This window comes from Strix aluco, chromosome 23 (genome assembly GCF_031877795.1).
Source record: "Strix aluco isolate bStrAlu1 chromosome 23, bStrAlu1.hap1, whole genome shotgun sequence".
NCBI lineage: Eukaryota > Metazoa > Chordata > Aves > Strigiformes > Strigidae > Strix > Strix aluco.
The window spans coordinates 5,137,012-5,162,279 of NC_133953.1; the positions used below are offsets into that span (position 1 = coordinate 5,137,012).

General features: G+C 51.8%; 1 protein-coding gene across 1 annotated transcript in view; it reads left to right on the top strand.

Moving 5' to 3' along the window:
- Nucleotides 1-2,185: 2,185 nt before the first annotated feature.
- Nucleotides 2,186-25,268, top strand: part of OPCML (opioid binding protein/cell adhesion molecule like) — a 300,458-nt gene continuing 277,375 nt past the window's right edge. Inside the window, exon 1 of the mRNA XM_074848573.1 lies at nt 2,186-2,416. Coding sequence (XP_074704674.1) covers nt 2,356-2,416 — 61 coding nt within the window. The 5' untranslated portion in view covers nt 2,186-2,355. The remainder of the gene's footprint in view (nt 2,417-25,268) is intronic.

Below are 25,268 nucleotides of genomic sequence, written 5' to 3' on the forward strand. Positions count from 1 at the left end.
TCCCAAAACACTTGTGAAGCAAAGGATGAATTTGCTTGACGTCGGCTGTTTGGGTGTCAGTTAAAGGGAAATTCAGGATAGAAATATCGCCATCCTCATCTCAAGCTGGGTGAGACACTAGGCTCATTGTTTTTTATTCAGTGCGATGATTTAGCTCTTTTAGAGGTCAAGGTTATTGCAAACAACATAACTTTACTCCTGTTAAAAGAGGAAAGCCCCTGGGCGTGTTACCTTCGGCATGCTCCTAAGGATGCAGGAGATGGGATGCCTTCAACGGATAATGTGGGAATGTGGTTGAGTTAAAAGCTTTTAAAAAGTTGTGGTTTATTCATGCAGAGTAAAAACGAATAGAGATTAATGGCTAAAAGCCAGAGAAAGTTCATCCCGGCGATACGTGCTCATCTCCCATCCCTCGCTGGGTGAGTGTACCCCTTCGAGAGCATGATGGATATGGCTTTGCTCCCTGAAAGCACCGTTCCTGTTCCTCCTGGTGCTGCTTTGTACGAAAATAGTGTGAGATAAGAGGTGTGTGCATGGAGGGGGATGCGGTGCCATCTATGTGATTAGTCTGCGTCATGCTGCGACAGGTGGGTGGGAGAAACCTGGGGAAGAAAGACAGCAATTATTGGGGTTCTGTGTCTGGGTTTGGATGTGAGGTGTTTGGTGGCAGAGAGGAGCTGGAGGGCCCCAGCCCCGACTCTGTCACAGATTGGGGGAATTAATGTTTGCAGCTGGGTGTTTGAGGATGTATCGTCCTTCCAAAAATTGTGCACGCTCGATGTGGAGCATCTCTTTTTCCAGAAACTCCCTGAGATGATGAGTTTAATGCAAAAAGGAGTCTCGAGGGAGAAGAGTCCAAGGAACTGATGTGTCCTGGAGGACCAGGGATGGTGAGAGGATGCCCAGGCAGATGAGGACAGAGCAGGATGAAACCCTGGGTTGGGAGATGCAGGGATGGAGGAGTTTGTGACCGCTGGTGCCAAAAAGCTGTGGTGGATTGATAGCTGGAAGTCCAAAGTGTTGGCCTGAAAGTATGATTGGGCTGGCCTGGAACCCAAAAAGAGACCTTTAGCCCTCAGTTAGTGGGGAAAGAGATTGTTTTGAGCAAAACTAAACATTTTAGTTTGTCTTTAAGCATTAAAGTATGCTTACAACTTATTTTTAACAAAGCTGCAATGAATGCAAAATAAGAAACATTTTTTTTTGTTTGTTTAGAAAATGTCAAAAAAAAGTGCTGTTTCTTTCAGAAACTTACCTTTGCAACCTTTTTTTCTGGCAATACAGCAAACTTAAGCCCTAGCTGGCAAACGTGTTGATCTGTGGGTGGCTGTGGGAGGGGGGACATGGCAAGGCCAGCCCGCAGAGAGGTGGGAAGCTGGATCCAATGCCTTGTGCTGGGAATGCTCAGGGCTTGGCAAGGAGGTGGGAATGTACCCAGGGAGGTCTGGGGAAAAACAGGGATCCAGGCAGGGTGGGGGAAGCTGTGGCAGCCTGGAAGGAGAGGATTGTATTAGAGAGCTGGAGGAAATACTCCTTGGCTGTGGTGGGAACGGGATGGTATCGGGTAGGGGGTCTGCAGGGGCAGGTGTCCTGGGCTCGGTGTCCTTTTGGGGCTCTGTGAGCCTGCTGAAGGGAAAAAATACAGCTCTGGTTGGGATGCACAGAGAAGATTGCTTCTTGGTTTCAGAGATTCTTGTGCGAAAAACACCCACTCATGCTAAAAAGCTTGGATTGCTCGCCGGTTTGCCTCTCTTGGCAGTAGGCAGAGCTGCCGGTGGCTTCCTGGGGAGGGGAGCAGAGCCCACAGAGGGGCAGGGGCGAGCCAAGGGGCTGAAGCCCTGGGCTGCCCCACTGGCCAGCTCCAACCTGGGGGGAAAAATATTTCCGAGCCCCTTTGCAGGCGGCTGGTGCAGGAGGAGTCGGTGGGACAGTGCCTGTCCCTCCATCCCGGGTACCGGTGCTGGCCGGCACTGGGAGGGATGCTCAGGGGGTCGATGCCCGCGTTTAACTCCCCGGTTGCAGAGTGAGACCCGCAGAAGAGCAAGTGTGTGTGTGTCAGTCAGCATCTCGAACCAATGGGTGCCTGGTAGGAGGTCTGCTTTCCCCCGTGCACGCAGTGAGCCTGGTGCTCCTTCTGCTAGTTGTGTGCGTGTGTGCGTGCGTGCGTGTGCAAGGAAAAATCAGAGACACTGACTGCCTGCTCCCGTCTCTCTCTCTCTCTCTAGCTCACTAACTCAGTCTCCCTCCCTCTGCAAACATTGGATTTAAACCTGCTCAGAATTCAACGCAGACGAAAGCAGCGGCGGCAGCAGCAAGCAGCAAGCGAATCAGCCGCTAGTCTACCGCAGCTCCAAGATGTACCATCCTGCCTGCTGGATCGTCTTCACGGCCACCACTGCCCTGCTCTTCATCCCAGGTAGTGCAAAAAGCCTTTTTTTTTTTTCCAGGGGGTGAGAGGGTATCGGCTGGCAGGGTGAGAAAGCCGAGCGGTGTGCGCGCGTGGGGGACCCGGACTTCATGCACATTGCGCACGAACGCGCACACAGAGGCAGCGAGTTGCTCTGCAGCAGGGAATTGCCAAGTGCTCCCAGCGAGTGGGGTTCAAACAGCCGTGCCTGTACCCCCACAGCAGGGCTGGCCCCCCCTCCCCCCCACCTCCCACCGCGCCGGGTGGTCCCCGAGCCACGCTGGCACCTGCGGTGGGGGCTGGCCAGGCTGGGCAGAGTCTGTTCCCTCGGGCAACCTCTGGCTGTAAATGATGGGGTCACCGAGCTCTTTCCCCCCTTCAAAGTTGGGCACCTGCTGTGCCCTCCTGCGCTGTCACTCTATTCCCCGTGCTCCCCCTCATCGCTGCTTCCTGCCAGGCAAACTCGGGTGTCTGCCCCTCGCTCCTTTTTGCAAAGTGAAAACGAACCCCCCCGATCCGGGCACCCCAGGGGGGACCACGTCGGGCTGCGGCGAAGGTGCTGCAACCTCCCCGAGCCGAGCAGGCGGCTCCCGAAATGTGGGTTGGCTTCGTCCCCGTGGCTTTGCCAGGGGGAGGGCGAGGGGGGAGATGGTGGGTTTGGATCCAGCGCTGATGCTCGGCGAGCGGGTCGCGGCGGGGCAGCGAGCGCAGCCCTGCACTGCATCTGCGCGGGGGGGAGCGATGGGGGCGGACAGCAGAGCTGCATGCCGAGGGAGACGGGGTGGGGGGGGGGAAAGTGGCCGGCATTTTTTTTTTTGAGGATGATGTGCACTTTTATAGCAGCTGAAAAAATTACGGTCCCTGTGCGAGCAGATGGAGACTGGGTGTCGAGGCTCAGATCCGATCTTAACCCAACATGTGTTTTTCATGACTGTCAGCGAGAATTACATTGGACTCGGGAGGGCAGGGAAGAGGCACAGCTATAATTTCAGCAGCTTTCCATGGTTTAGTTACAGCGCTTTGCTGTGCAGGGCTGGCGTGTGTGGGAAGAGGCTGAGGCTGGCGGGGGAGAGGTTAGCTGTGTCACAGCTGGAAAACGGCTCTTCCCACAGCTGTGATGAACACGAGGGGACTCAGGCTCAAACTTGCTTGTGGAGGCTTGTGCGTGGGACATCATCCACATCCAGGGGTGCCATGGCAGAGTGGTGCCACGCTGCAGCTCAAGCCCTGGAACGGGACTGGGTACCACCGATGCTCTGTGAGGTTGCATGGGGGGGTGTGGTGGGTGTGTGTGTGATGTGCGTTAGCCCTGGGCCTCTGCCAGCAGCGCCTTAAACCAAAATGGTGCACCTGTAGTTTAGTCCGCGAGAAGGGTGACGCGGCTGCGTGAGCTGCCTGACTTCGCCAAATGCAAGGGGGGGGTTTAGTGAAAATATTATCTTGAGCAAAGGAAGGCGGGTGTGCCTGGTGCGGGGGCAGCTCGCTGTGCCGGGTAGAGCGTTGGCTCTTTCACCGTCTTGCTAGAAGAGGTTTCTCTGGGTTGAAATTGCAAAGAAATGGATGCGAGGCAGCCGTGCGGGTCAACTGGGAGACGTGTGACACTTGATGGGCCGTCATCAAGGTGTCCTTGCGCTGGCAGAGACCTGGCACGGAGCATTTGCAGTTTGCTGGTGCCCTGCTGCAGCTTCCTCAGGACGTGGCTTTTTGGACCAAGGGCTGGGCTAGCTCTGACATCTGTGTGTGCCAGGGAAGGAAAAGGCCCGTGCTTTTAAACCCCCAATAACTTGGGAGAGGTTTCCTGATCCGCGCTTACACGGTTGTAGCTTTCCCTTCTTATTGCTCTTAAGCAGCAATATCTGCTTTGGCTTTGACCATCCCCTGAGCCAAACCAGCCCAGGACTTTGCCCAGCTGGGCTCAGCCGTTAATCCATCAACTGAAACCTGCTGCCTGCATTAGAGGAAGGGAAATATTCCCGTGCGCTGGGCCGGCTGCTTGGTGCTTTGCCTTCCTGCCCCCACACCAGCCGCTTTCTGTCTCGAAGCACAGGATTTGAACATCTCCTCTCCCTTTTATTTTTGCATGGCTTGCAGAGGTTGGATGTTTTTTTCCCCTCCCTGCCCAACCTGACCGCAGCACTGATACCAGTCGTGGTTTCGCTGCCGCGGGCTGTAACACAAGTGGTGTTGGCAAAGTCTTCCTGGATGGCAGCCGGTGCGGAGGGAAGTCGAATGGTCCCTGCTGGCCCTTTGGAGCAGGATGGTTTTTTTTTCCTAGAGCTTTTTTTTTTTTTTTTTTTTTGGGCTGTTTATTATTTGCAAGCGTAATCCCACGTGTTTTATGCAGGTGATGCTCCCCTGGGATATGCAGAGGCTGTTTGTGAAGTGTGAACTCTTTCCCTCTCCATTTTTATCCAAATCCTGCGGGAGTTTCACACGGGGTGGTTAAAGTGAGAAGGGAACCTGCTTTTAGAAGGTGTAATTAGAGTGAAGGGAAACATCACAACTTGAAGGCTCCTGCAGAAAATAGCATTGCAAAGTTATTATTAGCTGTAATAGCTTATTTGCCAGTTTTTTCCTCTTTCTCTTGCTCCCACCTCTGTTCTTCCCCCCCCTATTACTTCTGTTAGGAAAGATGCGTTTTTCCCATCGGGGCTCATGTCGTCTCGTTACCAATTTACTCTTGTGGAATCTAAAGACACGAAAGGTTAATGCAATAATGAAACCCTGACCCCTCTGGTCATACATTGCGTCTTACTCTGCAGCTTTTTATTTCTTTGTAAGACAAGTTTCCATCCAAAATAATTTCAAAGGCTTAATGCTGTTGTCATCTGGTGCCGTGGGGGAGGCGGGTTCCTGGACATCAGTTGCTCTGAGGTGGGCTCTTTCTGATGGGAAGGATGCTGAGGATTTTTAATGAGCCCAGCGCTGCAGGATGGGGAGGTGGAGTGGGTAATTTAATTGTCAACCTATCAGCAAATGCTCTGAGCTGCTGGGCATTTTGGGTGCTGCTGTTTTGAGATGTAGCAGGGTGGGCTGTGATGCCTTGGAGAATGAGTTTGGGGCAGGGGGGAGTATATTCAGCTAATCCGCAGTTACGGTGTGACATCATGGCTCTACAGGTGGCAAAAATCAATGCACATCAGCTTTTTCAGACGTTTATATTGCTGCCTTTGCTGGCTTAGCGAAATGACTTGTCATGGCAGTGGCTCCTTTCGGAGGTCAGAAATCTGGCGGCGCCAGGTGAGATGGACAATCCTGTTTTTTACTGCTCTTGGGCATCGGGGCCAAGATAAAGCTTGCAGAGCTTGGAGAGTCCCCCAGTGCTCTGCCATCACCCCTTGCACCTGGGACCTGCTTTCCGCATCCCCCCCAGGAGATTTTAACAGTGCAACCCCCCACCTCCCCTGCCTCACCTTTGTTTGGGCAGCACGGCTTTGGTGGTAGTTGTAAATCCAGTCTAGAGTTAAGAAATGGACATTGAAAGAGTTAAAAACACCTTTCCATCCCTTCCTAGTACAGAACATGTGCCATGGGAGGATGTTTTTCCCCACTGCCACCACCGCCTGTGACATGGCCATCACCTCCCTCCGCTGGGCTGGTGATCCCTGCCACTAAGCCCAAGAATAGGTACCTGGAGCACATTAGTTCTGCTTTAGTGTCATTTCAATATGAGCAAGAGGGACTTAAAGGGATTTTCTGTGCTCTCCTAAAGGCTGGGGATACTAGTGGATAAGGTACTACAGCCATCAATCCTCCATCAGTCAGAGATGCTGGGGAAGAGGTCCCAGCAGGATGGGGAGCCTCCACTGGTGGGCATCAGCCCAAAAACACGGCTTGGTCTTCCTCTTCCTGAGCTTTGGGCTGTAGTTTCCCTGTCAGAGGTCGATTCCTCCATCCTGTGGCTCTTGGGACAGGGAGGAAGCTGGTGTCGGCCTTTTAGAGGATGTTTTGTTTCTGCTGGAGAGGAGCAGCACTTGCTCTCATTTCCAGTGACGCGGGGAGGGAGGGTGATGGGAGAACAAACACACGCACCTTTTGCTCCGTGTAAATCCCCATGGCACAAGTTTTCAGTACAATTTCAGAGCAATTTGCGGGTTTTGGGACCGGTGGCTCTGGCAGCTGCCTTCCAGGATGCCCCAAAGTGGTGAACCTTGCTTTGAGTTTTCCAGCAGCTTCTCTTTGACAGCGTCTCCTTTGTGCGTTCACTAGTTGCAGGCGGCCGGGTGGAGGAGCTTTTGCTGGTGCGAATCCCTGTGAAAACCTGAAAAAGGAGAAATGTTTCAAAGGCACCGATGGGAGCTGAGTGCCTTAACTGGTGCCTTTGAAAATCTTCCCCAAAGGCTTGAATATTTGGTTATGGCGAATTTCGAGCTGCATAAACAGCCGTGTTTGTATTTTACACTTGAATATGCAATTTGAAGTTTGCGCTCTGCTTGATCGGAAACCAAAGTCACTGGGTGAGGAGCAGGGAAGGAGGCTGCTGGAGTGCTGTGACGAGCCACATTCGCAGGGCAGCAGGGTACCCAGAGGATCCTTTCGCTGCCATCAGGTGGGAATAGAGGAAAACTTGTGTTGTTTGGGGTTTTTTTTCTGTAAATCCTTCATGACCCTGTGGTCAGCCTGAGCTTTGCAGCCCTATCCTTTTCCCCTCCCCAGTTAGGCAAAGCCGGACACTGGTCCCCATTCCTTATCTTCTGGCCTGACCATCCCCTGAGATGCTCTCAGCTGCTGGCGTGTGCAGGATGGGGAATGACCTCAGCTCTCACGCTTCTTTTTGTTTAAACTTAAAAATAACAGCAGCTCTGCTGCAAATCTCCTTGCCTCCCAGTCATCTCTCCTTTTCCCTAATGAAGGCATGGTACTTATAATTACCAACACGGCAACAGCACATACAGAGGTGGCTTTGACACTTGCTGCTCTGTGGGTGGGTTTTTCCAGGGAACTCCTCTTCGTTTCATGCTTAGAGGAAAAAAACACTTTCCTGCCTGCTTCTCAAAAGCTCTGGGACTGTATTATCACTCTCTCAGGGTGACCAAGTGAGGTGGCTTCCTAGTTCTAGAGAGGTGGGAATGGCAGGGGATGCGTTGCCCTTGTGAATTGATGGTAGAGTGAGCCCAGGTATTGTGGAGTCCGGTTGAGCGGGACCTTGGAGCTGGTGGGCTCTCCCTCTAGTCCCAGCTTAGGCTCAGAGAGCATAAGGTGGCGGAGAGCAGTGGTTTGGGGCGTTGGTTTGAGTTGTGTGGAGGTGGTGGGCTTCTCCTGGCAGGACCAGGGAAGAGTGTTTTGCAGAGGAGGTGTCTCTTCAAGATCATCTGAAGCAGGGAGCAGTTGCATGGTGGCAGCAAGTGGGGACTGTGGTTTCAAGGGATTTCTGGAAAGGGGACGTGGTGCTTCTCACAGATCTCGTGTCCTGGATCTGTCACCGTGGGCTGAGTTTCCCAGCCGGACACAGCAGCCTTGCACGCCGAGGCTCAGCAAGCTGCAGAGACCCATCGGAGCATCAGTGTCGAGAGCAGCCTCCTTGGGAGGAGCCGTTTTGGGGAAGTTGGACCTGTTGCCTGTGCGGCAAAGTCATGTGCACGCAAAACACGTGTGAGATGAGGCGAGGAAGGGGGAAAAAGAAGAGTTATTTTTAGATTTACTTTTCTGTGAATTCAGCGCTAGTGAAAAGTGCTGGATTGACAGCTCTGGAGACTGAAGCGGGCTGAAAACTGCAGGGAATGGGTAGCCCAGCAAACCTCCCTGCGAGCTCCATGCTTCAGGGTGGGATGCTGGGATCAGACCTCATTGGCTCAGACTCTCTGGACAGCAAAATCACAGGGAGTGTCCATTGTGTTGGCCAGAGCTGGTGCATCCATGGGGTTTTATGCAGAGGATACAAGCCTCCCAGGGGAGGGCAGCTGGGGTTACTTGTGCTTGATGTGACTTTGACCTTCGTGGCTCAGCCCATGGTGAGTAAATCAGCCACGTGAGGACCAGCCAAATGCACAGCAGGAAGGCTTGAGCTTCCTTCTGGTACAGCAGGACCATTGCCATTCCCACTAACCAGATTGCCCAGGCACGTTTCTTCCTGTGCTCCTTGCAGAGCATGGAAGAAGAGGTCTTCACACGGGGCTTCAGGCCCCCGCAGAGCAGCTCCGAACTGGTGAGACTGGGGGGGAGCCAGGCTGTCTGCACCCCACGAAGTGCTCTCCACCTGCCAGCCCATCGCCTCCGCTCGCCCAACTGTTTACTTCTGGCTTTTGTTTCCCAGACTTGTTGCTATGCATGCGGCGTGTGGAAGGAGCTCCAGCGAATATAGGCCACACTTTGATTGTTCAGCAAGCTGGAAAATGATGATTATAATTTTTGACAGAAGGGAAGGAGGGGGAAGGAGATCTCTGGGCTTTCAAATCTGCTCTGTCATAAGCAGGATCTTGCAAGGGCCTTCTGATGACTTCTCCCGCCCCAAAGGAAATGGCGTTTGCATAGCAAGAGGGGTTAGAGGAAAAATTCTTCTCTTTACAAGGACAAACCAGCACTTCTTTCAGCAAGCCTTCCACCTTGTGCGGCGGTCCTGTCACAGCGCATAAGAGAAATACGGTTGGTGTTGGCCAGTAATCGAATGGGAAGCATCTGAGAGAAACCTGGATGCTGCTAAAAAAACCCCATCCCTGCTAGAGCAGCGTGCTCGGGGCGCATCCTTCGCGGCAGAGGGCCTGGCAGAGCCCGCAGCGCCAGCCCCACGGGACACGGCCATTAAGGTCCTTAAAGCCAGCCTGTGTAGAACATCCTAAAACTGGAAATGAAGCCTGAAAGACCTCATAGACTAATCCCAAACAGTTTGGGGCCGCATCTCGAGTGGGACCTGTCTTGGCACATCCCTGTGCCCATGGAGACCTTGGCTGCTCCCGCCGTGCCCCTTCCTGGCTCGGCGGTCCAGATGATCGCCGTTGGCATCGGCTGCATGGTCCCCGCCAGATCTGCCCGTTTATTTATTTTATTTAATGGCGTTGGCTAATTTCCACTTTAATTTTTTTTTTTGTTTATTTTAACTCGATCACTTCTAATGAGGCTAATGACATTTAGTCTCCATGGTGGCGCATTTTAATTTGGTCACTGAAATGTCAGTGCGAGGCAGCCGCCTCCTATCTACCCGCGACAAAAGGCACCGCAGACAAAGGGGCTCTGTCCCCGGCCGTCCCTCGCCCTCCTTATCTCCTGCCTCCCAGGGATGGGCCACGACGTTTGGCAAAGCCACCCTCCCACCGTCCCCTCCTCTGCTGGCACCAGGGGAGCGGGCTCAGCCGCCAAACGCCACGAGGATGAAAGGCGAGGGCTGCCGGAAACGCAACCTTTTGAGGCAAGCCAGCGCGACATAATTAATCAGATGTCAAAACCTCTAAGTAAAGTTAGCTTTGATCGGCAGGGAAATCTGTCAAATACGTTGTTCTGCTGCCCGTGGCGCTTTTCTGTCTTTCTCTGCCCATCCGTCTACATTGCCACCTCTCCTTTCCGTGGCTGGGGTGGCAACCTCCTATAGCCAGGCGGGACCTTCCAGCTTGCAAAGCGTGGACCAGCATCTCCTCGCCCTCACCAGAGCTGGCAGCAGGACTGGTGCCCTGGGACAAAGCAGCATGGGCACTCGTGAGCCCCTTTGCTGAAAAGCTGTGGGCATCACAGGGTTGGAAATGGGACAACGGGGAGGGGTCTGGGGTAGCGGGTCCATGAGCCGAAAAAGGATGCGGACATTTGCAGAGGTTGAAGTGGTCGGCTGCTGCAGTGTGAAATTAGAGAGGGCTCTGGTGCAAAGTCGAGGTGTCAGGAGCAGTCTAAAACCTGAGGGAGGCAGCGCTGGGGTTGCAGGTGGCTGCACTGGAGAGATGGCAACTTCTCTGCGTTGTGTTGTACTCAAATCCTCTCAAGATGTTGAACCTTAGAAGTCCGAGCCGTTTTGCTTAAGAATGAGTCCTTTTTTCTGCAATCTAGGTCCAAATGCAGCTGAATTTGATCTGTTCTCCTTTGATCTGTTCCTCCCCCTCCATTCTGTGTACCAGGAATGGATGAAGATTAAAGTTTGCAGCTTCTGAGCAAACTAGGTTGCTCATCACTGCATGATACCCAATTACCTGCTGATACCTCAGGAGTGAGAAGGTATTGATCCTGCTTGGATTTGAACTTGTTGAACCAAAGAGTCTGGATATTTCAAATCTGTTGCTTAGGACATGCCATTTCCTTCAGGAATCAAAGTGCCATGCAGGCTGTGTTTCTGTGCCCCGTGGTCCTCAGAGCTGATGGGAGGTGGGTCTGTTGTCTCTGCCACATGGGAAATGACCAATAAGTGATAAATAATAGCATCTGTACTCTCTGTAGTGCAGGAGGGATGTAGATGTAATGACTTCTGTGATGTACGTGACGCATATCTCCATTTTACTGAAAATGAGTCCCCAGAAACTGATTTTTTTCCCTCACGTGGGTGGTTTTCTGTGCCCTCCCCACACACCATCTTGTTGTGAGCACCGCAGGCTGCAGAAGTGCCTTTGATGGCATCCCCCGTGTCCGCCTTCCTCCTGTCGTCTGCTGCCTGTCGTGTTCCCAACCAGAAATAGCCTCTCAATTCAAAACAAAAACAAAAATTCTCCCAAAATTACCTGGTGAGACGAGGCCTGAGGGACTGGATCAAAACATTTATTACTGAAATTTGGAGGTATCAGGTCTCTTGCGTAGTGGTTGTTTCCAGTAGATCTTAAAACACTTCACGGAGAAGAGAAATTTCGTTGTCCCTGTTTTTGCAGACGGGGAAGCCAAGGAATAAAGAGGGAAAATTACTTGCCCGAGGCATGTGCAGAGACATGTGTTAAAAGACGTGTCCTTGCTGTAGCTCCAAATCTGAAGTGGAGGTTTCTGCACGTTTTTCCTTGTGAAACAGTGAGTTTCAGCCTCCTCCTTTGAAAAAAACACGAGAAAGACTGTGAGATCTATACATTGGGTCCTAAAATCTCTGTGCTGGGCTGGCACAGAGCTGGAGCATCACAGGGCTCTTGGGCTTGCACTTCTGTGACTGTTGGAGCAACGGATGCCCTGGTGAGTGTCACCGGCAGGAGAGGCTGTACTACACTTCAGGTAGCGATGTCTGGAGGTAGGCAAACATGAATTCATGATTAACAAGACTTAGTCTGGCCTTGTGAGTTGAGGGGCACCCTCTGCTCCTCTTGAAGTTGGCGGGAGGGCGACGTGTGCTTGATCCCCCCCGCCCTTTCGCGTCTCATCTTGGCCTGGCTTTCCCCAAGGTGTGAGAGTGATGGTTTTCGAGTTGAAACCAGGAGATGAACAGAGAAGAAATTCTTTCAAGCACGCTCTTCACTCAACCCTTGGGCTCCAAATGGAAATGCTCTTTGTGATTTAACGGAGAGCGCGTGTTTGTCCCGGCAGTGCCTGCCCTACCTCTGCCTTGTGCGCTGCAGCATCCGCCGGCCGCTCCGAGGCCGAGAGTCGATGCCTTTGCCAGCCTTTCCATATCCTCGGGATACTTTATCTTTATAAAGTAGCAATAAGTGGACAGTATAATATATTTCACTTTTAATAAGGTGTTGCCAGTTGCACACACTCCGCAGAGCAATTAGTGTCAAAAGCAGCTAAGCAATGGCGGGGAGCCGTAATTCGACTGTTTACCGGGTTGGAGGATTTATGGGCAGGCGTTGGGGAGAGACGCGGTCGCAGCTTGGCTGGAGATACGGTGCTGTGCACTGGCTCTAAAACCACACGCCTCTGAGCTATTGAGTCCTGCCGAGCCGTGGCAGCTCTTGAGAGAGAGGTCCAAACAAGCCACTACTTCATTTTGGTGGCCCCCCAGCTCCGAGGCTTGGGAGGATGCCTCCGTAAGGGGATGCTGAGCCTGCTCAGATGTGCCAGCCAGTGGACGGTTGCCCAAAATTCAGGCAGGGAGGACCTGTTTGCTCTTTGTGTGTTGGCCTGGAAGGCAGAGCTTTGCGGCGTGAGGTTGTCCTCATCGGGGAAGGGTTGCGTCCGGATCAAAGGGAGACCCTGGGCTTGGTTGGTATATGGGTGTTGTGCTGATGGAGATGGTCTGACCATCTGGGTGGAGACAGGACTGGAGAGGGGAGTTTTCAGGTCTGGGGGAGGCTTTTCTGCATCCTTCCAGCCTGTGAAATACCTAGAAGTATCTAGAAATGATGGGGGACCATACTCGGTGACGCTGCTTTTTGTGAGAGTGACCCCGTTTTCCATCCCAGGCATCTAGGACTTCTTGCTTTAATTTTAATTTTCATTTTAACGTCGGGGCATGTTGGGCAAAGAGCTTCAGTGAGCTCAGCCCGGGGAGGTGCTCGTCTCTGTCTCCTTTCCGTGAACTGAACATCCCCTGCTTTTGTCTGGGGACTCTCTGATCATCACAGGTTGTACTGTGCAGCAGGAAGGCAGTTTTTATAAAGACTACTCCATGCGTTGATCTCTCTGCCGAGGCAGTCAGCTAAGTGATCCTGCCAGAGCCCTCCTACCCAGATCTAACCGGGCTCACGCTGGCACTCGGGGCGCAGGTTTCCAGAGGCTTGGCCCAGCAGTCCTTGGCTGGCAGTAGCTTTGTGGGTGGACAAAAAGCAGAGTTACTCTGAGGAGGTGGTGTGGCTGGAGCTGCCGCTGTGCCTAACAGTACAGATCGGGCTGCGGATACTGTAGATTCAATCCAGCCCCGATCCGCTGCGGGGAAGCAATCTCAGTTTGTGTCAGATCTGATTTTTGGGGGTCTGAAATCAGCCTGTTGGGGAATGCGTGTGAAAGAGCTGGCTTGCAGCAGGTGTGATGCAAGGGATGCAGTGGATGGGTTTTGCATCCCCGGTCCCCAGGTGCCATCGACTCCGTGCACCTGAACCTCCACCTCTCACACCTTCACCATCCCAGCTCCTGGAGCAGCCCCTCTTCCCAGGTGAAGCCTTCTCCTTCCCCCGTGGAGGGAACGGCCAAAGCGTTTGGTTTGTAGAGTAAGCACAGGCAATATTTCTGAGCCCGTGCCCCCATCTGCTCCCCCTTTCCCACCCCCTGTTTCTCAGTTCAATAAAGTCCCAGTTTCTTGGGTTTGCTCTCCGAATTGAAAGCCTTCCATTTTCACACCTCTGTAATTGGTGCTATCTGTTGAGAGAAACTCTGCAACTCCAGCCAGCCAAGGTCAGGAGGAGCTGAATTGAATTAAAAGGAGCAGAAATTGGTTCGAGGTGGGCAGAGGGCCATGGGGAGAACTATGCAATTTCTCTCCTCGGGGCTCCTGATGAGCAGAGTGAGCGGCAGCTTCCCATCTCAGCCCGCGGGGGGCTGACATCGGCCCACCCACACCTTAATCTGCACACCGAGGTGGGCACCTCTCAATTGAAAACAAGGAAATGAAACCCAGCATCTCCTCCTTTTATCTGGTCAGCTGGACAGGGCTCTGCTCCTCTGGTTCCTTGGCTAGGATGCTGACAACTGTCACTGAAATGACCTTGCGGTGATTAAATACAGCAAGAAATGATGTTTTTAATACAAAACTAAAGCTGTAATACAAGCTGATGGCTAGGAGATTTAAGATGCTGTGCATTAATCCTACCTGTAACTCAAAACCAGGTGGAAAGCCCCCAGTGCTGTCGGACTGAGTTAAGGGTGAGCATCCTGGCTTTTGGATCACGGTTCCCCAGCTCAGTCTCTGCTGGCTTAAACTGGTGTAAAACTGGAGCAACTTTAGCCAAAGCCGGTGGATTTATAGCCCTGTGGTAGAGCTGTGGCTGGAGAGTGTGCTGGGAAGTGCTACGGTGTGGAGTTGTCTTAGGGGAATAGATGTGATGCTTATAGCTCTTACAGAGCAGCTTGGAAATTCCCCCCCTCCCCCGCCTTTTTTTACCCTTGAAAAATGTGTTTCTTCACTCGCAGAATGTATGAGCACTCTGCTTGGCTCTGGAAAGTTTGCTTGTCTTGAGGATGCTGTTTCCAGGAGCAGGAGGAGACCCATTCCGGGAAGGGAGTGCTGTGACCTCCAGCTCCTGCTCCGCCCTTATCCCTTGGCTCACATGGTCTGTCTTCCCCAGGCCAGGCTGGGCTGGCTTTCTCTTTTGGAGCTCTTTGACTGGGTGTATAATTAGTGTTTATAAGGGATTTGGCCCCAGGTCTTCCCCAGCCCAGCTAAATGTCCTTGGCTCTTCAGAAATAGAGCCGCTCTCGCTTTGGTGCTGGCTTGGTGGGTATTCAGAGTAGAGTGGTTCCAACAGGATAGCGCAGAAAGGGGGAGACGTTTCAAATGGTGAAATTTCAGGCAACAAGGGAACAATTTTCCACCCACTTCTGAGCTGGAGCAAAGCCCTTCCAGTCTCTTTTTCTCTCGCCCCCCAGCTGGGCTGGCACCGGGGATGTGCCATTTATTCGAAGCAGCAAGAAGGCACGTGGCCAAGGTAGCTTTGGAGGATGCCAAGCGCGGTACCCCGGCTGCCCAGCTGTTTGGAGGGTGTGCTTGGAGGATGTCCCCAACCCCATTTTTTTTGCCCTTCCTCCCTGGGGGACGACTCGGTGTTTGTGGCCTCACTGTCCCCTGCTCCCATCCCTGGGCAGGAGAGGAGCCATGGGCACGGCTGCAGCCGGCTGAGCGCCCTGCGACCGCCCCGGGCCCCCGCTCTGCCTCTCTCGTAATTTATACAAGAGCAAGCCGATGTTCCCTTTTAAATTGACAAAGGCAGAGAATGGAGCCCAGGAAGCCCTCTGACCCCGGAGCCCTGGTCCATGAAAATTACAGGCGCTGTACAGCGCGTTTCCTCTTGATGTACTTGCAGTGGGGAGATGCTGGTTAATTTGCCAGGACTCAGAGGTGACCCGGGTTTAATAAAGAGGATTAATGGATTTGAGCTAAAGGTCTCGGCTGTTTTGAGCTGATAGCCTTCTCCTTCGAAGACACTACGGCAAGGCACGGCTCAGCCTCTTGCGGGGAGAGGCGGAGGCGGCTCGCTTAAAGGAGCACGCTGCTGTGTTGGCAGGTGATTTCCTGGGGGGTTAATTAGCAAAGCCAGGTACCCCGACCCCGCCTGCCCGGGCACGAGCAGTGCTGCTGTGAGGCTGCCAACCTGCCCTGTCTCCTGCCTGTCCTCGCTGCCTCCAGAGACGGCAGCGGAGTGAGGAGGCTGGTGCTGCCCTGGGATGTCCCCTTCCCTTCCCACCTCCCGGCCACGTGGCTGAAGGTGAAGGAGTTGATGGCTGGACGCAGACCTTACGCTCAGCCTTTTGCTCCAGTTTTTGGGGTTTGATGCTGAATTTGGGCTCAGACCCATCATTTCTGCAGCTACCCCCGTGCCGTGGCTGGTTTAGACTAGGCAATGGCAGCAGTGCTGTCCAGCCTGCGCGTCCCTGTGGCAGTGATGACCTCCCTAAGATGAGTTTCTGTTTTGTACCGAGTCCAACAGCGCTTCCCACAGTGATTTACACTCTTCCCTGACCCCTTGAGGAGGAGAGGCAGGGGTTTTGGGATGGGTACCAGGAGACTCTGCAGCAGCAGGGACCCTGGGAGCAGCAAAGGAGATGGTTTGGCTCAGGGGCTGGATGCCTGAGCATTGTCACAGCTGGGTGTAAGGATCTAGGTAGGATGGAGAGGGAGTTTCTTGCTTGGGGAGGAAGAGGAGGATGCACGTGTGAGGGGTGGTGAGGCTGAGCATCGGCAGAGGGGTGGGCAGGAGCTGCACGAGGGCAGTTTTTCTCAGCAGATCTGCGCTGTCCTCGCTCCTACGTGCTGTTCTCTTAAGGGTTAAAGACAGCCCTGTGAGAATGATCCCATGGGGCTGTCAAAACCCATAGCAGGAGTGATAATCTGCCTGTGGCCTTGATGGGGAAAAGGCTGAGCTGAGCTGCTGCCATACCCCCCTGCTCTGCCTTCTCTTAATGTTCCTAGCACTCAGAGCAATGAATTCCCTGTAGCGTCCCGCTCCCTGGCCCTGGAGTCTGGCGATATTCCCGTAATAAGTAAGTGGAGTGCTTTGGATGGGAGCAGCGAGGGACTGGGCCACTTTCCCTGCCGGGAAAATGCATGCACAATCAATGCAATCAACTTACCCTTCAGGTCCTTTTTGGGTTGGAGGGAAGAGATACTCTGACCGAAACCCATTTATCGAGTCGAGAAGGTGCAATGAAATGACAAGCTGTAGCTTTTACCAGCTCCTGTCTTCTGCCTTGTCTTTTTCTTATCCAACAGCATGTCTAATGTTATGAAGTGTTATTTTCTTAAAACCCCATTTTTCCTCTTTTCAGAGGGGTAGGTAAACACCCAGCACTCCATGCTTTGCCAGCCATGGGTAGAAGTGTTCAACAAGAGATCCCGGCGTGGAGCTGGGTCATCTTGTAAACTATTATTTATCTCTCTAAGGCCGGACACTGACCTCTCTTACCTTGGCACTCATCAGGGAAAGCCAAACGAACGATTTCCTTGCAGAGCTGAGCACGAGGTCAGAGCCAAAGCTGTTTGCACTCTCCTCCCGGTGAAACCCCCAGCTCTTTAGGACAGGAAGCAAAGGTATTAAATGTATCACGGAGAAATTAAGTGCAGGAGCCCGAACAAATGATTCAGCAAATGCACTTAAATGTGAGGCTCTGCTATGATGGATCCAGATGGGTTGCTGGATCCCAGCTCCACGTGGAATTCCAGGAGGGAGTTTGTAAGGGTGCGTACAGCCTCACAAACCCCCAAGCATCATTAGGAATGAAGTCAAATTTTATCCATCCGAACATGTGTTTTGGTCACTTCTGGCTGATGCTGGCTATTTTTTTTTTGTCTGAAAACTGCGTGACTCATGGGAAATTTTTCCCTTTATAAACAGGCCTATTTTCGAGTCGGTGCTGAAATGAAAAAAGAAAAAAAAAAAAAAAAGAAATCATGAGTTTGCTGTCATTTAATCTCTTGTGCTGCTCCTACTAACCAGCCACCACAGAGCTCGGTGCAATAGCCTGTCTGGCAAATAATCTTTAATGCTCACAAGTGGCCAGGACTTGAGTTTTGTCTCGCATCTGCTTCCTCCAGCAGCCTGGCAGAAAGCAGCAGCATCACCTCCACACCATCCTCTTCCTCAGGAGGTGTGAGGGTGGGCTCCTGGCGGGGCTGCGTCCCTGCCTGCTGTGGTGAAGGTTTTCTGATGTGACAAGAGATTTGGCTAATGACCTTGTGTTCATGTATCCGGGGGGAGGCTGGGGACTGAATTTAGCTGTAGCTGGGTGAAGTGTCTATTTTGGTCAGCGGCAGGGACTCATCCAGCGTGCGGAGAGAGGAGCGCTTTGACCCCGCAGCTGCTTCCCGAGGGTTTTTCCTGGGAACGCCCTGGCTGTGGATGCAAACAGCCACTTTGTAGTCAGGTCAGGCGCTTTCCCTCGAGCTGAGCCCTGCATCGAGCCCTCCTCGCCCCGCCGCGACCTGGGGGTGCCGCAGCGGGGACCCCCCACTCCTTTGCAGCGGGGTCTTGCAAATGAGTCAGGCTGCAAGGGGGCTGTTGCCTTAATGCATTCAGCCTGCATTGTCTCTCCCCTGCGCTCCTGCCTGTAATTTATACCTGAGATTGTCATGTATTATTTAGCTCGGCGTTGGAGATGAGAAATGCAGTTTGCTGGGCAGAGTGTCCCCAGCTCCGGCGCTCACCTGGGTTTTGCGTGGGAAGCGAGTGGAGCAGCTCCCTGGTCCCACCCTTTGGCCCCGCGCTGCTGCTGTGGTTTTTCCCGGGATAACTCTCATCCTGGGCAACAGACCTAGCATGAAATTGCTGTTCACCCCTGCAGCAGGAGATTTAATTATCATTAGCTTAGCTTGCATAGCTCCACGTGGTGTCGTGCAGCTGTGAGTTTATCTGGGTCTTTTAAAAATCCAGCTGCAATATATTATTATTTTTTTTCCCCCCCTTTCCTTGTGTTTTTATTCTTTGCCTCTTACAAAAACTTTGCTGTCCTGTAATGTTTTGGGCCACTTTGGCAGCCTGTGCATACTCAAAGTGGGAGGATGACACGTATTTCAAGGAGACTTGCAACCAGGCAGCGGTAGCAACCTGTGGGCATGTTGAAAAACATGCAAGTCCCGTTCCCAGGGCTTGGGCAATTTTTGCAGTATTTGATATTTATTTTATAGCCTATCAATTACACTGGGGGGGGGAGGGGGGGGGGAAGTCAGAAGCGTTCAACAAAATCACCTTTTCCTTGCTGGCAGGTTTTGAGTGGGAGTCAAAGTCATGGTGGCTGTGGGAGGGAGGGGAGAAATCCCTGGGGAATTTCCCTCTCTGGTCTGGAAAAGCCAAACTCCCTAAATTGCCCAAATTTTCAAGTTTTTTCTTCCAAGACCCTGGCAGCCCGCACGATGGGCTGGCAAAAAAACAGCCCAATCTCTCCACGAAACTGCTGCCTTTTAGCTGAAGTTTGCTTGCATCACGCAGTTGCCACAAAACTTTCTTTTTTAAACCCAAATTGTTTTTCCTCCACTGAAAATCCACTTTTGCTGGGAAGTCCCTGTTCTCTGGGCCAAATCCCTGCTATGGTGACCTTTTCCCATGGCTTTTCCCATCCTTTCCCTGCCTGCCCCACTCAGCCCTCGAAGCCGCTTTCCCCCCATTGCCAATAAAGGCAAACAAAAATTAAATCTATAATTATCATTACTAATTCCACTTAATTAGTCACAAGCCAGCAGCCAAATTGGCTTTCTCATAATTATCAGATAAGCAGTAAGCACATCTCATAGATTATAATTAACACTGCTTAATTAAAATCTAATATACATACACCCTTTCCTCAACATATGCCTAATTGGGTTCACAAACAGAGGGGGTGTGAAGCCCCCCCATCCCCATTGCTTCCCCCCAAGGTTTGTTTCATGCCACTTTTGCGTTAAGTTGGTGGCTCGCGGGATGCTCTTCCTTTGCTTTAAAACCCATTGCTTTGGAAAAAGGCGTCTCCCTGATGCATGATGAACTCACACAAGATACTCTCCCGACTTAACTATTTTTTATTATTATTGTTATTGCTCCAGCTGTGACCTCTCCATAATCCCCCGTCTACGCTGGGTTCTGCAATAATAAAGCAGCTTGAATAAATTACACTTTCAAAGACGAAGGCCGGATTTTGGCGCTGAGCTCTGGAAATTGATGTCTCTCTTATTTCCTCCTCCTTTTCCTGAGTGGGGTTGGGAGAGGCTCCAAGGCTGCAGGGAAGCTTTTTGCATGGAGGGAAACTCTTGCCCTTGCTTTGCACCCTCCCTGGCCATTCATATCTCTGTAGGAAACGCTCTCCTTTCCCACGGGGACAGCAGCTGTGCAGTGCTGGGGGTGCAAGAAGGACTTTAGTACCCTCCAGGGCTTGGATGAGGGGTTGGTGCTGGCAGGCAGGAGCCTGCAGGTGATGGTTTGTGCACTGGGATAGCCTTTAGCTCTGCTTTCCCTGCCTTTGGAAACACTTGTGGGTGGGAAACTAGGGTCTGAGCCAGCTCTGCTGTCCCTGGGGAGCCACTGCCTGCCCGGGTGACACCTTCAGTGTCCCTGTGCGTGTGACCTGAAGAGGTGACTTGTGAGTGGGTCGCCGGCACTGCCGCTCTCCGACCTTGGGGCAATAATTACATCTTGTTCCCAGGTAGCTGTGCCTCCCGTTTGCAGAGAAGCTCTTGCCTATTTGGCTGCCAGAGAAAAACGGAAACTCCTGATAGTGCTGATTATTAATTAGATCATTTGCCTGCCAGTTTTTTGCTGAGCTAATATCTGACTGGTGAGTTGATTCACTGTGGGAGATTTGCGAAATGTGATTTCCGTCTTGAGAGACGCTGAGCTGAGCTCCTTGCAGCTGGGATGAAGGGAGGCTCCTTCTCCAGGACTTAATCCCAGCGAGGGCTCCTGGCCCGTGGTGCCGGGGCTGGAGATCCCTCCTCTACGCAGGGCAAGAGATGGGACTGAGTGCTGGTCCTTGGGGGGCTTCCAGGTCTGGAGTGTCACGGCTGTGGGCGATGCAAGGGCATCCCGCCGCTCCGAGATGTGAGCTAGTCTGGAAAGGCCTTTAATGCGGCGGCTGCAGAAAGTAAAGGCTTGGCACGTGTTCTGGTGTCGGGGGAGGATTTGCGGATTAGAGATGTGTAATTGTATGTAGTGCATGACAAAACAAAATAAGTGGCAAAAAGAACTCAGTCGTATTAAGAATTCAAAGCAAGCGTTAAGCTTTTTTTACATTAAGGGGAAAAAAAAAAAAAACAGGCGAGCAAAATGCACGAGGCAAAATCCCTTTTCCTCTCTGCAGCCTTTGCTCCCCCTCCGCTCTTGGCCACTGCGATGAGGTGCAGCCTGGATGCGGGGGTGCAGGATGCTCCCCGTCCGTGGGAGGGAGAGGGGCCAACCCCTTCTGAAAACTTCTCCTCCCCAGGTGCCAGACTTGGATGGATTTGCTGGCCGGGGATAGCTGCGCATTTGGAAAATGAAGGCGAAACACGGCCGGGGCTTCCTGGCTGGTTTTCCTGGCGATGTCGGCGTGCGTTGGAGGAGCCAGGTGCCTTGAGCCGGTGGTGTGGTCCAAAGCCCGTGGCAGGAGGGACTCAGCTGGGCCCCCCGCCCCTGCTGCCGTGCAGTTGAGCATCTCGGCAACCGACTGCTCGCGAGGTTTTCGCTAGACCGTGCGAGGCAGCTGTATGCTTTTTTCCGTGGGGATTTCTCGCCATCATAAGATCTTCCCAGATTAAGTAAATAATTTCACATTAGCTTAATTAAGTCTAATAGACTCATTAGTTCACTCTTTGCGCACGTTCCCAAGGGGCAATGGCCGGGAACCGTGAAGAGTTGCTGCGGAGAAATCCTGTGGCAGTGAAGGCAGGCACCGGCAGCAAGGAGCTCTGCTCCTGGTTGAAGGTCGGCTCCAGGAGGTTCAGGAGTTAAAAATCCACGTTCTCTTGGCACCTTGAATCATGGGCAGGTTTTTCTTGCCCAAAATGCTGCTGGGTGTTGGGGCTGGCCGGTGGCTCAGGTGTGGCCCTGTTGGCGGAGCATTGTCCCAAGCAGGAACGTGGTCCAGACCATCTCCTGGTGTCCCAACAGCCTCTGTGAGCTGGGGGATGCCTTGACCTGCTTTGAACATGGTAGCACCATGAGACCAGTTTGGCAGTTACATGAGGTCAGACTTTGGAATGAATTTTTTGATGCTTTTGTGGCATTTTTGTTATTTCTACCTGACATGAAACCAAAAGGTTTTGAAGCCCACTGTGCCTTGAGGCATGGAGAAGAGCAAGGGGTCCCGATCCAATGGGAAGGTTTGGACAGTCCCTCTGGTTGCTGCATGGGATGGCAGGTTGGGGCAGGAGCTGCTCCTTTGCCCAAAGCCGGTGGTCACAGAGTGACTGGTAGGGGACAGATGTTGAGCAGAGTAGCAGAAATGTGAGGAAAAAGGTTGAGGCTTCCCTGAAAAGAAGGTGATGGGGAAGGGAAAGAGCTGATGGAAGCTAAAACGTACATGTGTGTGCGGGCTCTGGCCAGGGGAGGGAGTGTATCTGGTCACAGTAGGGGAGGATTTTGGCTTTTCTGTTACCTGCCTTCCTGGTGGTGCGTGGTACTGAATTATACTGCGGCGCACAGGACATCTTTATGATGCGTTTTAAAGTTACATCAAGGGCACTGACAGCATATAGATAGGTGACCTTTTTTTTTTTTTGGCATTTGCATAAATCTAAATAAATAAAATAAAATTGAGAGAGGAAGGCAGGGACCTGCGGATCTCTTCATCCTGGTGGCGTGTTTCTATCTCCCGCACACAATGCCGAGGAGCGGAAGGCACGGAAGAGGGAGGTAGACATCTGGTTTCCCTTTCAGAAGTGTTGCCTGTTCTTTATTTATAAAGAAATGATTGTATTTAAAGCCAATGCTCATCTCTTGTACCAGCAGAAGAGCAGAGATAGGTGGATAGATTAGAGGGAAGTGGATTGTGCATATAAATGGGAGTTAATTTGCTGACTCTTTGGAGAAGTGAAACCCAGCTGAGAGCTGGGGTTCCTGGTGGTATTTTGCCTTCAAAAGCAGCATGAGAGGTGCCTGTCCTGGCCGGGGGGGATGCTGCATTAGGGGGACCAGGTACCATCCTCTCTTCTGCATGGGAGAGGGGCAGGGTCGGATGGAGGACTGGCAGCATCCCTTGGGCATCGGAGGGGGCAACTTCTGTTATACTCGTTGTTTTTGAGAGTTGTGCCTCCAGATCCTGTCCATATCATTTTTCTTTGCCCCGTGGCATGGTGTGACTCTGGATGGGCAGCAGGGTCTGGTCCTGGCGTGCATTAACTCCAGCAGGGATGGGAATGGGAAGAGAATAGATTGAAATGCTAAATATACCCAGCAGGAACCAGCTGGAGCCGGTGGAAACCTCAAATGTATACCTATAGAAGAAGAACACAATGTTTCATTTATTTTGTTTTATTTCACAAGAAAAATCTTCACAGCCCAAACTGTCACTTTGGAAATAATTCGTGGCTGAGGATTTCAACACCCACTCCAATGATATTTTATTGTGACCCTAAACAAAATCAATAGCTTTTTTTTCTCCTCCTTTTTCTTCTTCCTTGAGAAAACAGTATTTTTCAGCTCAGTGGAAGAAGAAAATAGATTCTGCCCAGTGTTGTTAAAAAGATATTATAACCAGTGTCTCTGGAAGTGTAAAAAGTACATGATCTAATATGTCTGAAGCAATTTTGAAAGGCTGCTTTATTTAGGATAATGGAGAAGCAGCAGTAAACCTCATAATCTTCCCGGATAAAGAGTACAGCAGGAGGGTTCAGAGCTGCAGCTTTTCTGCCCTGGCTTCTATTTTTTCACCTGTCAGAGCCAGGGTTCAATGCTGGCTGAAGCGCAGCGTGGCGGTGGTACCCACAAGCAGCCGGGGAGGCCACCTGGGTCACCCTGGGGGGGTTTGGGTGGGGGGGGGGTGTTTGTGTTTGGGTCTGCAAAGCTCCCCTGCAGAGGGGAGGGGGGCTTTGGGATGCAGAGGCATCTCTAGGAGGGTTTAGGGCAGCAGGGATGCGGTGGGGAGGGTGTCTCTGGCACTGATGCTGCGTCTTTTCATGTTCCCAACCTCTGAGAGCAGAGAGAAGCCTTCAGCAATATTGTTCTGTCGGTTGCCCTTCTCGGGAATTACAGAAAATCTTGTTTGTCAGAAGGGAGGCAAAAAAAAAAAAAAAAGAAGAAAAAAAAGAGAGGAGTCTGATGAATTTTAAAATAAATTATAAATTATTTTTTTAATAAATTATGAATACATTTTCTCTGTCAGGATTTGAGACTCTGTGCTCTGATCAAAAAGTTTCTGAGTGTGTTCTCTCCCTGCTTACTCAAATGTAGATGTGTGCATTCCTGCTCCTGATTTTATTTTATTTTGATGAATTTTTTACTCCACCAACAACAAATACTTTGTTTGTTCTTGACGGGCACCGAGGGAGAAAACTTTTGAAATCCTGCTCAAACACTTCACTTGCAATCAGGGTGAGCGGTAAGAGGATGCTCTGTGCCGCCGCAGCCCCTGCGGCACTTGGATGGGGAGCGGGAGGAGGCAGCAGGGAAAGGGGTGTAGAGGAAAAGGGAGGGTGGACAGAGCGGGTGCAAGGTGGGCTTGACGTGGATCACCAGCCCCGATGCTAACTGAGGTTGCTTGCGGCGTGAAAGCAGTTTCTTGAAGGTCTTTCCAAGGGTCTGAGATCTAAATCCTTTGAAGAAATGAGATCCAGCAAGAGATGCCACCTTACTGGGTGGTTTGCGTCCTCTCGTCTCCATGTCCAAGCTTCCACGTGTCCAGATTTTGCGTCCGTGCCAGGCTTTGGCTCTGCTCTGGCTTTTGCCGTGCGGGTGCAGGTAAGGACCCAGTTCCTCACAGAGCTTTCTCCTGTTGCCACCCAAGACTGCTGCCCAGCAGCATGTCCTCGGGCTGCTCGTTGAACTGGATAAAAGGGACTTTATTAGCCTTCCCTTCAGAAGATGACAGGGGCAATCACTCTTGTAGATTTTAATTAAAATGTTTAATTAAGCACGGTTCTAGCAGGCAGAAAAGTTAACGCTGATCCTGGCCGAGTCCCCAGACTTTGGAGTTAGTGAAGGTGGGGGAGATGGGCATGGAGGAGATGCATTAAGCTGCCCATCGGTAGCGTTACAGGACTCCTGTTTAGACAGTGCAGGAAGGGCAGGAGACAACCGTGGTCACCGCAACACGTGCGTGTGCTGGTTATTGATTTCTCTCTGGTGAGTGGTGGCTTCCTTGGATCTCCTGCCTTTGTAGGCTGGTTCTTTGCTTTTTTCATAGTGGTGGCTCATCATCTTCAACCTGAGGTGCACTGCGACCCCCAGGTCCTCTCAACAGCTCTCTTGCTCAGCTAATCCCTTCCCAGCCTGGACCAGTGTGTGGGATTATTCTGTCCCGGGTGCTGAGCTTGGTGCTTTTCCTTGCTTAATGTCATAGATACTCTTCAATATTTTGAAGAACACGGCCGCTCCTGTGAAAACAAACCCCTGAAGCATGTTGAGTTTTGTAAAACTCATTTTCTGTGTGGAGGTCCCAGGAATAACAGTGCCTGAAGTGGCCAAAGAGCCAAGGCAATGGCTGGACTAATTGGCTACTGTTAATTGTACTAGGACAAAAAGAAGATCAGCAAGACAAGACCTGTCTCTGCTGGGTTTGGACTCTTTTTGCCCATTGCCTTGGAAGCACAGGTTTTCCATGCGAGTACATCCATGGCTTTAAAAAAAGCATCAGAAACCAGTTCCTGAAATAGACTGTGGGGAAGGAAGGAGGGGGAAAAAAAATATCAGTGCAATGTACAGCCTTTCTCCAGGGAGCAATTACCAGCCCAAGAAAAAGCTACTGGTGCTCTGCTCCCTTAAATGCCTTTCCGTGTGTGTGT